Below are 11,686 nucleotides of genomic sequence, written 5' to 3'. Positions count from 1 at the left end.
TGCATGTAAAGTCAAGGGATGCTAGTAATTGTAGTTTGAAATCATTTAAGCAGATATGATGGGTTTCTGTACCGTGCTTTCATCAGAAATGCTAGTAAATAAATAAAGGAAACCTTAAGTGGTTACAGACCTTTGGAGAAGCCCAGTTTCTGGGTGACTGTTCTTGCAATTTTGGAAGTTGTGGCATCGCTGTAGAGGTAGATCTCGTCCACGCTGTGCCAATCCACATGTGATCGACTCAGCTTTAGACTATGGATTGCTGCAGGGGGCAGTGAGAGAGAGGAGTGAGTACATGAACAGTTAGAGGAAAGACAGGACACAAGGAGATTGGTCTTGGGGGGGAGATAGAAGGAAAACTTAGGTAACAGGAAAAATCAAAATAAATCAAATTTACAAAGCAGTAATTAGGAATGTGGTGCAAATTAGCAAAAGTAGGAACAAACTAGTCTAACGGCTTGATGAAATGCAGCACAGAGCATTGATCTGCAGACAGAAAAACACATCAAACCAACACAAATTATGTTTGCAGATTTCAGCTCTGGCTTGTTGCCCTCCTTGTGCATCATCAGCTGAAGAAATATTTGGTACTGATATCTACATTTAGTTCTCTTACTGTTATTTTTTTTCCTCCTGGTTCTCAATTCAAAGTGTAATGCAGTGACTAGAGCAAGTAAGAGCAGAGGTAGACTAGAGAGCAGGCACCATTTGCTACAGAAGCTAAGAGCAATAGGTGAGACTGGTTCACTCAACAGTTATTTATGTCTCTGTCCTTTAAGTGCATTGTGCAATCAAATTAATTTGAACAAGACTGGTGGAAAACTCATGCACTGGTCCAGTGCACAGTCTATTGTCTGGTTCACACACTATTGTACAGCAGCTGAAGGTCACATTTCTTCACATTGCTTGGAACCAAACTGGGAATTAAAACCCTTAAGAACAAAAAAGTATAGTACTTGGAAAAATGCCATTTTCCAGATTGTGTTCTCTAGTTTCAAACTCTTTAATATGGTCACACAAACCCTGGGGAAAAAATGGAACTGCATTACTATTACGCAGAGAATCAAATTTCTTAAAATTTAAATGCAGTTTTTACTTAATAACAGAGTACTGAAAAAAATGAACATGTGTCACAACTATGCATCATTTCCATATTTTTATTAATTAAACATTCCTAACAAAATGGAAAGATAAATAGTAAATAAGACATCTGTCAATAAATTTGAGAATTTATCAGCTCCCTCTAATACACCTGAATTTAAAAATGTGCTGATGCATCTGTTAAACTGGTCTACTGTTGCTTGGCAGGATACTTTCACTGTGGGTAGGTTTGCTTTATGGGTAATGTGATGACAAGCCCTTATTAAACTGTACTAAAGACCTGTTCACTTTGAATGTAACCAGTCCCAAGCTGAATGACTGCCTCTAAGAAATGAGGATAGCTTGTAGAGATTGAAAAAAAGAAACGTTTGTTGAAAAGAACAGGCAAAGTGACAGGTTGTCACTTTTATTTGGCAGATAAAAAATAGTTTGTTGTGACATTCTTTCCATTTGAGGCAATTCTTAGAAAGTTTTCTCTGTCACATATATTTCCGGTCATTTTAAAATTGCATCACCAAATACTGACAGTAATCAACAAGAAAGGGAAACGAGCAGTTCTTCTTAGAAGAGCGCCTTTTGCCAACCAGGCTGGTTTCATCTCAAACAGACTCCTTACCTCATATCTCTGTACCCAGAAGACACCATACAGGTGAAAAGGAGGGTGGCATTTGCTATAAGAGCTGCACAGTTCTAAACAAACTAGTTTGAGGCCAACTCAAACTGTTGAGACTTATCTGTAGCCAAATCCACAGTAAAACAGGAGATACTTAATAACAGGAAAAAACTAGTAAGTATGCCTAACTTCTCCACTTTACTGGTTTTATTAATATCAAAAGTTTGAGTGAAAATTGTTGACTGATGTTTAGTGCTGTAAAATAACACTTCCTGTTTTACAGTGAAAGGCAGCAGGTAAGGAAATGAAGGTAAAAGAGGAGGGGATCAAAATGTACACAGGGACAGACAGACAACCCAAAAAAAGAACTCACTGAGCTAGATCTCTAACAGCCTGTCAAGAATTACCAAGAAACACAGGATGAGAGTATTTGTTATACAGGGATGGGCAAGGAGTGAAGGAACTGGGGAAACTCTTGAAGAAAGAAACTTCATGTATGCAAGAATCTCAAATCTGGAGAGAGGTAAAAAATAAATAATGGGAATAAGAATAAAAGGCAAAATTGAAATAAAATGAAATAAACTGGCCTGGGACTGTGACATTTGTTCCTGACGAAAAGTTTCAACTTTTTTCTTGACTATGTCTTGACAAAAATAACAGATTCCTTTCATCCAGGGCCACCTCAGAGCAGCAAAGACAATCCAATTTTCATGTAATATAGCAGCTAGGCTTTAGATCGGCTGCTTCAGATTTACTAGAAGATGAGGACACAGAGCCCAGGACTTCTCTATTCAATAAATCCAGAACTAGGACAGTGATGGACTTGAAAGAAGCTGTTAAGGGTTATAATAGTAACTGTTCATAAATGGCTTCTCTGTTTGGCTCATCAATTGTGCTTGGCTCTCAACAAATAGCTTTGTTCATGGCCCTTAAAGTGGGAGCTTATGATGGTGATTCATTAATGGTACAGTCATACTGCCAGAGGACTGAGATAAAGAGAGCAAAGAAAGAGTGAGTAAGAAATGGAGAGGAAAGGAGTTTTTTCGTTTTTGTTTTTTTAAAAGACAGCAGAAGCCTTCAAAAGGCTTTTTTGAAGACTAGCTTATTTATTCCATGTCTACTGGCATTAGGGATCTTGCTCTGGTAGTTGAGTGAACCCTGTTGTCTACTCACTATTCCAGCAAGGAGATGAAAGACACATATGCAGGATTCCCCAAAAAGCAGCAATGCTAACAACTATAGCACAAAACTCTTAAGTATATGCACAAAGGAAGATGTTCTAGCAACTAGGCCCAGTTAAGGCTGCAGCACAGAAAGCAGCCTAAATTCCCTTTAAAACAACTGCTAACTGAGCCTAGGTCTAGTTTTTAAATAGTCAAATTATTTCAAAAGTTTGAACCACACAAGAAAGAAAACTCAAGTTTCAAAGAGACCAAGCTGCTATAAGAAGGGGATACAAGCTAGATCTAATACACCAGATTTTTTAGGGAGAAGAAAAAATAAAATTGTATTTTACAGTACCTTGGCAGCGTTTGCGCTTGTGACATGTAGGTTTAGTACTCGTCTGATATCCACTCCATTTGAACAGAAAAGGGAGGTAGAAAGGGGGCAGGTGGGAGAGAACTAACAACCAACAGTGAGTGAGTAATGGCCATTACCCTGGTGTCACACAGACTACTGCTGTCATCACTCTTGAACAAGTAGCTCTATCAAGTAGTGCTGCAGTCAGGTTACCACTTTAACCAGGACAGACTAAGAGTCTGCGCTGGTTACCGCAGCGACCTGGTGGCTATAGGAAATGTCCTGATACAACGCGAACTTATTGTGAGCCTTCAGGCCGAAAATGCAGCACTGTTTGACATGTGCTATAGACGATATTTTTACACTTATCAAAGAAGTACAGAGAATATCTACACATGGCATGACTCTGACTATACAGGCTACAAATCCCCATTATTTCTTTTTGTTTACGTGTACTACATAAGTTCATGTCTAACAGCATTAACAGTACTTATTTTTCCATTTCACTTAATGAATAATTCATATGTTCCTATTTATAACCATTTTGAGGAGGTGATGCTGAAACCAACCTACTGACTACATTTTTACAAAGAGCTCTGAATAAGTATCTGGGAGATTATCTCCAATGCCTCTCTTACCTGGAGGAGCACAGATTAGAAGATGTATTTCTTTCCACTGTGAATAATCTAATTGCTTTGTATAGGATTTAATTAGTTAGAGATAAGTAGGTGTTTTAGTTTAATTGCAAGCGCTTAGAAGTGGTGAGAATGAGGATAATTTACTGCCATATCTTATTGGATGACTGATCTAATTTCATTTTCTCCTTCAATAAATGAGTGTCAGCTTGTGAAAACAGCCATGTAAAACCACACACTTATGTCAACTGTTCGATAGAAACTAAAACTTGGTTATTCATAATATTTTATCATGACTGGGTAATTTTTTCTCTATTGATTTTATTACTAAATTTATGCTAGTATTCTAATTAATAAGAAAAATGCTACGTGACAAAATCAGTTCCACAAACATGTAGGCTTTCTCAAATTTGTTAATCAAATCAGCAAGTGCACAAGACATGTCTCACTAAAACATTCAATCAAAGACAACACAGACATCAGACTTGCAAATACTGGTAGAGGTGAAAAGCTGTGGAGGACAGAACTGCTGAGTATATGGGAGGGTTTTGTTATAAAAGCTACCAGTAATGTGCATTTGGGTATTACAGCACTGATGGATCCATTCATAACTAAGTGGTTCCTTATGATTGAGATACCGAGTATGAGAGGAAGCAGTCCAAACAGGTCACAGTGAACTGATAACCTTCATCTGTTCTGCATCATATAATATAAAACTATCTTTGCGGATAAGATAAAACAAATCCCTTTACCAACTCTTTGTTACAGTAGTCTGTGAATGTAAACACTGTAAACCTGACTCTTCCTGCCAAATGACTTCTTTGTTTGTATCCTAAGCACAAGTCAGTACCATACATCTGTCAAATGTACGCTATGTTATTAAGTGTGAATTTGTTTCTTTTAAGTATGTATCAGTCATCAATTATCCCATGGTGTTTAATAAAATGTAGCAGAATATGCAGCACACAAACTAACTTATGAGGCTTGCCTACGTCAAACGACACACACTGCATTGCTCAAAGATGACACAGTGTCCAGCCTGCACGCTTTGTTTTTTCCCTGACGTCTTTTAAGGCTGACATATTGGACACGCCCTATAGTTTTTACTACTGGCTTACACCAGTGATCACCATCTGCGATTCCTGTCAGCTTAAGACTCGAATGACAGCAGGCACTCCTTGAAGAAAGTGTCAAACGGTAACAATAATAAAAATTAAAAAAAAATAGGGGGTGACGCCATTGTTTAATTTTCTATAACAGTAAAAATCACAATGAATCTTCACTTCATAAAATACACCATATCACGCATGGGTGACACATCAGATTTAACTCTTCCTTGTTTATTATTTAAGAAGAACCAGCAGAAGCAGTATATCAGCCCATATTTTGCACTTGCACCACACTGATGACAATGTACCTGCAGAGCATACTGGTATGCCTACCATGTCTTCTGCTGCACTAACATTTAGTCTAGGCTAGGGAACACAATGAAAATAGTAGCAATAGGTAAAGGAGACAGCGATATCTTGGGGAATGTATTTACTGCAGTACTGTCAGGGATTGCTGCCTTATTGAATGACGCATTTATAGATCGTGGTGCTAGCCCTTAATGTTGTCAGGGCTTCAAATGATTAGTTTCAAGATAAAACATATTTCTTTAAAAGCTGCCTGAAGGAGGAACTCAAACAACAAGGTGAATTATCAGGAGCTACCATTCACTTTCCCTTCATGCTTTTACAAATATAAGAGGAAAATACTTTTTTTTTTTCCCCATGCAGATCTTGAACGTTGCCATGAATGCACATGCAAATGATGGTTCTTTAGGTTTTATTAACCTATATATCTTACGTATGGCTTTCAAAGGGTGAGTAGGTTATTCTCCCTTGCAATAGTACATTAGACAAGTTAAAGTCTTATGATCTGCGCATTGAGTAATGGAGAGTCTGCCAAGTGTCACAAAACCAATTTGTGTGGCCTTGTACATTATTTCTCTCACCTTGCAAATAACTGGACTTTGAGCCTTCTTTCCACTAAGACTTTATACACTTGCATCCATATACTTCTAAATCTCTGAGCGTCCGTGTACACAATGCGTGTCAAACATGAGCGACTTTATATCGTTTTCTCTTATATGTCTTGAGATTAAATAAAAATTGAAGAAAAATAGTGACATGTAATGTCACTAAGACTGAAGCAAGGTATGCAATGTAGTACACAAGTCCCAGATTACCTTGGTGATATTGTGAGTCTTGTTTTTACAATAAAGACTAAACTTTTCCCACCATCTTTATCAGCTGCTGCATGCTTTTCTCTCTGCTTTTGCTCTATTTATCACACACCCACACACTTATCACCAGTGAAGGTCCTGTAGATCTGGCTGCGTAAAGGAGACTGCTGAATCAAAGAACCCCTTTCTTATTGCCTTTCACAGCTAAATGCTGCTACATTTCGCTTGAGCCAGCCCTCAGAGGAGGACCAGCCAGAACGTACGAGTTGCACCTGCTATATACTAGAAGGGTGACATGACAAAACCTACACCCACATGAATGGACACACCTGCCTCATTCATTTCAACTGAACGTGCATCTACACTAGCAATTTTGAGCTGTCTCAAAATTGCTCATTTATGACTCTGGTTACTTTTATTCTAGTTTCACTGTTTCACAGATTTGATGCGTTTTTCACTGACTTACTTTTTAAAGGAATTTATAACCAGCAATGGCTATGAGAGCATTTAATCTTCTCACTTGCATTCGCAGTCATCAGTAGATGCATTGGAAGGTTATTACTCAACGACATTCTGGCTAATGCAACAATCAGCATCAGATTAAGCTATGATCTAGTTAATAAGTTCATTTATTGTGTTAGTTATAAGAATGGATGCTTCAGTGCTGTGTTCTTTAACGCATTTTTGTCTTTAAACGCTTTATATTACAGAATTTACTGCACCAAGGTTAAGGCTGTCCTGCCCTTGCCCTAACCCAGAGCTCACCATCTTTACTATCAATGGTCCTGGGAACCAAATCCATCTCAAAGGTATCCTGCACGTGTTGCCCACGGAAATGGTTAAGGTGCTCCCGTTCGATGAGGTCGCTTTCGTCTTCATCTAATGGCAACCAAGTACCATCGATAAACCACTGGCCTCTCATCACTGGGATATGGTCTTGTTCTGTAGGACAACAGCCATTATCTAGTATCAAATCCAAAACAAAACAAATAGCTCCTGCATGGATGGGAATCATGAAATTTCAATTTTTGGCAAGGAATAAATATATTGTTTTATTTAGCAAGTAGAAATGAAAGTAAGTCAGTTTCTGGAAACTGAATCCTTTCGTTGTAACTCAACAAGTCTGACAAATCCTGGGGGGCAAAGTCTCAGTGGTTAATGCAGAGAGGCCATGTTTGATTACAGTCTTGAGTGACATCATTAAGTAACTCTCTGGTGGTGAATAAGAGTGTAGGATCTTAAATTAGGCTGCCTTAGAAAGAGAACTTCTCTCTCTCTATAGAGTGAGCCTGTTCAAAGTCTGTCTATTTCTATTTAAAGACAAAGTGTTCTAAAGCTAATGTAGACACATAGACTGACAGTAGGTACAGTTCAGTCAAGTAAGTTTGTTAGGCTTGTCGGCAATATGCCAAACTAAAGCTAAGAACTATTTAACACAACCTTGATTTTTATTTTTTTATTTTCTAAATATTCTGATGTTTTCTATCTTATAGTATATCAATGACCTTTATACATGTTCCATTGTGTAAACTAATCTCTCACTTGTGAACTGATATGCTTTGGATGACTATTCAAACGTCCTCCTTTAGTATCTATTTCACATTCTTAACTGTTAACGTAGCCGTCAGACCACACTGAAAGAGTACAGAGAGGGTCTCAATGCATCCACAGCATCAACAACTGTGAAAATAACCTCTTCTGTAAATGTCATTTGAAATTAAGCTTCAAAAGACCCAGTTAACCATGAACCCTATTCATTCAGGTCAGGTTTTCCGAAGCTCTATAGCAACTGCCTTCCTTTGTTCCCTGCCTTTTCCTGGAAATATCCACGAATTAGTTAATGCAGATCAGCTGAGCTCAATACACTGACATCCAGAAAAAAAGGCCAGATGAAGTACTTAGCTTGCAAGAAAACAAAAAAAAAGAAAAGACAACTATGCAGTCTACAGAAAATGTATACTCAGCTACAGGTTTAACATTTAAACTAGAACCTTTTACAGAACAGTGTGAAGTGTTTTGTAAGCTAATATATTGCAGATCTCTGTAGTTTTCATAACATCTACGTGAGGTTTGACTAATAGAAGTTGTGTTTCTTATTCTCTACCAGGAGCTACTTTACATGTGACTGATGCAGAGGTGATTTAATTTGGGTTGCATTGGGGTGATTATACTTACGTTTCCAGTAGACAGGATAGCATTGTCTCTGTATTATATCAACCTGATAGAGTCCTCCTCGCACACACACTGACTCTACATTGAGTTCAATGCTTTCAGCGTCCCTCTCATCAGAGGACACGGTGGATGTGTCCAAGGACCCGCGGCCTCCGTGCACACTGCTGGTCCTCGTTTCTGCTGGCACTGCACCGTTCATCCCTGTGCTCTCCAGCTCTCTAGACCCGCTCTCCTCCTCTCTTCCACTGGCCTGGGGGCATGCTGCACCGGGGTTCAGCTCGCAGTGTTTCCGAAACATTAGCTCAATATTAAGTGAATCGTGGCCCAAAAAGGGCTTCCAAGTTTTTTTGTCCTCTTTGTAAAACCACCGCACTTCCTCCGGACCGAGCTCCGTGACCACCTCGTTGAATCTATGTCTGGAGCTGTTGGATCTAGATCTCTTTCTTCTCTCGAACAGAGGACCGGTGTTATTCTCATAGTTGTCATACTCAGGAGAGCTACTGCTGAGGTAGTCTTCCTGGGAGTTCAGATCCAACACCAGACCGCCTTGAGCGCTGTGATGTCTGGCGTGTAAAAGCGGCAGCTGCCCTTCCAGTCCCGACTGGACTGAGGACATCCCAGCCTGCAGTGTTTCATCGTCGAGACTCATCTCGTGACAGCACGAAAACACATCGCTTCTCAAAACTCACTCTTTGTTGCCGGTAGTGTCAGCGCTGACCTTTTAGTATAAAAAGAGCTTAATTGAGGGATTTTGGTTGTAATGTTGATGCTGCTCATAACTATCCAAGAAACCCGACCTCAGCGCTGTGCTCACTGCACCTTCAGAAAGCGGTTACTGCTCCGCGGCAGCTATCGTCAGGCTTCATATTAGTCCAAAAATGAAACTTTCATAAAGAAACACGCCTAGACCAACTTCCATCACATTTCCTGAGCGCACCACAGCGGTCGCTACATCACCTTGTTAGCCCAGCTTGCTAGCTGGCTAAGCTAATACCGGCTGGAGAACTCGGAGAATTGCGTATTAGCGAATCTGCAGCGATAAAACGAGAAACGAGTTTTCTTGCCCTTTAAGTGAAATAAAAACATGTCAAACCACTTTCCTGTTATCGACTTGCTGTAACGCTGCTTGACAAGAGTAAATATTACCGTCACTATACTTTGAGTGTTCCGGGTCACTGTGGAATTTCCGATTCATTCGTTGACAAACAAATCTCGCGTAGTGCGCTAGCATGCGTGTGCTTGACAGCAGGTCACGGGATCCATGAACGCGCACGTAGAAACTGTGAGAACATTACGTCACTCCGCCCTCTGTTTAAAAACTGAATTGTTCTTATCGTGCACTAGATGGAGATAGAAACCTATAATAGCCGTTGGGCACGAGTCTATTGCAATGATCGTGACAATGCTCTAATTCCCACTAGATGACAGTAAAGACTTGTTCATTTTAAAGAGATTCCTAATATCACCGCTTTAGGAACTGTTTAAGGAACTGCAAGTTTACACTTTCAAAACACATTTCTATACACAATTAACTATTATAGGGACATATTAATAGAAACAGTTGACAGTGTTGAATGCCCTTTAAAAGTCTGACACATATGACACATTAATGCAAAAAAAAAAAAATCATATATAGGTGTTCAAATGACTTGAGATCTGGTGACTGAAAAGGACATAGCAGGTCACCTAATTTTAAGATCCATCAGACTATTCTGTACCCCTCTCGTGCCTTGTGGATGGGGCCATTGTTATCCTGAAAGAGGACCATCAGGTCATCACTCTGAACAAGTCTATGCTAATTTACACTGACTCTGAGTTCAGATGTTGCCTTATTTGGTGTCTGTGCAAAATATAGGTTAATAAAGTAATTACAACAAAAATGGTGCCTGCTGACTGTCTTTCAGTCATCAGATCTCTAGTCCTTTGAACACCTATATATGATTTTTATTTTTTTTTTGCATCAATGTGTCAACAGCTATCTCTACCACCATCTTCAAAATAATACATGTGGGAATATCTTTTAGAGGTATGGTGTTCATATCTCTTTTTAATAATATAAAGTATCAGTGATCCTGACCTTTGACCATCAGTTCTAATCACTTCATCCCTGAGTTCACTTCATCCCTGAGTTCAAGTCAGTCTTAAAGCTAAATGTATCTAATCAGAAATCTTGGTACCATGCTGTTAGTTTAGTTTTTTGTTTTTTTTTTAAAATTTAGCTTCATTCTTTTTCTTTAAAAAAACAGATATCACATTGATGAGAATGAGATGAATGCACAAGGCCTCTGGCCACATCTGTTACCAGAGTGGAGGCAAACAAAATTACAACCTGAAATAAATTCATCCATTTTTTAAAATGCTTATGCAATTCAGGGGAATTGGTGGGCTGGATCCCTGCTTTCACCAGCCAAGGGATGGGGCACACCCTGGCCATGTTGCAGGGCAATAAATGCAAAAGAAATAAAATCAAACACCTATTTATTTATAGGAACACGAAAGGAATCCTAGTTTTAGTTTTCTGTACTATGTCCATCAGGCAAGCATGTCCTTCTAGCCAGGTAACTTCTCTTCAATGGCTTCTCTGAACATTTGCTAATGAATAGCCCAGCAGTAAGCAATACTTTTGAGGAGTTTACCCATTCATCCACATCTTCACTATGTGAACACTTAGTGCCTGCCCTTTTGCACATGTTCTACATAGTGTGGTGGTGTCTGCCAAGATGCACTGCCTGGGCATGTCTTCATGCCTTTATGGTCAGTATCATAACAGGCGGAGAGGGCGGGGGTTGTCAAAGACAGTTAGATTACATCAGAGAATTAATGCTAAAGCAAATAAAAAATAATAATAATAATTTTATGGCCCACAATAGCTTTTCATTTCAGTGGTTAACTACATGAAAACAGCAAAAAAAAAGAAAAAGGAGTTGAACTATTTGGACTGCTGGCTACTTCCCAACATGGATTATAATATATCTGTTATAGTGCTAACTGGTGTGTTTGTATGAGAGTGCATCAGTGCAGTGTGAGTTTGTATCTGCCTATGCGTGCATGTATGCGCCTGTTTATTTAGGCAGAGTGCGCGTGTTTGCACAATGTGTGTTTTGTTTAGCAATACTTGTGTGTGTATACTGCTGGTCCAGGTGATCCTGGGGCCGTGGTGCGGTTTGTGGGGAGAGAAGCGAGCGAGAGAGAGAGAGACAGAGACAGAGAGAGATAGGAGAGAGGCCCATGCAGCTGTATTTGGAATAAACAGACATTACCCTGCTGTGTTCTAATTTACTGCAGAGTGGGAATTAAACTTTAAGCTCGTCCCGCCCCTCTGCACTCTTTTCTTCTGGCCATCAACAACTACTTGCACAATGTGAGTTATTAAAGTGTTACTCCACCCAAATTCTGTCTTTTTAGTATCAAATTAACAAC

General features: G+C 39.3%; 1 protein-coding gene across 2 annotated transcripts in view; it reads right to left on the bottom strand.

Annotated features, from left to right (window-relative positions):
- ddhd1a (DDHD domain containing 1a) overlaps positions 1 to 9,515 on the bottom strand; it is an 18,209-nt gene extending 8,694 nt beyond the window's left edge. Inside the window, exons 1-4 of one of the 2 annotated variants that reach the window (XM_005723763.1) lie at positions 8,270 to 9,515; positions 6,860 to 7,036; positions 3,233 to 3,334; positions 131 to 259 (exon numbers count right to left, since the gene is read on the bottom strand). In XM_005723763.1, coding sequence (XP_005723820.1) covers positions 131 to 259; positions 3,233 to 3,334; positions 6,860 to 7,036; positions 8,270 to 8,915 — 1,054 coding nt within the window. In that variant the 5' untranslated portion in view covers positions 8,916 to 9,515. The remainder of the gene's footprint in view (positions 1 to 130; positions 260 to 3,232; positions 3,335 to 6,859; positions 7,037 to 8,269) is intronic. The other variant, XM_005723764.1, reaches the window with a different exon arrangement.
- Between the last annotated feature and the right edge of the window lie 2,171 nt (positions 9,516 to 11,686).

The sequence above is a fragment of the Pundamilia nyererei genome, unplaced genomic scaffold (assembly GCF_000239375.1).
Source record: "Pundamilia nyererei isolate P.nyererei 1_Seehausen unplaced genomic scaffold, PunNye1.0 scaffold00010, whole genome shotgun sequence".
NCBI classification, from domain to species: Eukaryota; Metazoa; Chordata; class Actinopteri; order Cichliformes; family Cichlidae; genus Pundamilia; species Pundamilia nyererei.
This window is presented reverse-complemented; position numbering and strand designations above follow the sequence as displayed.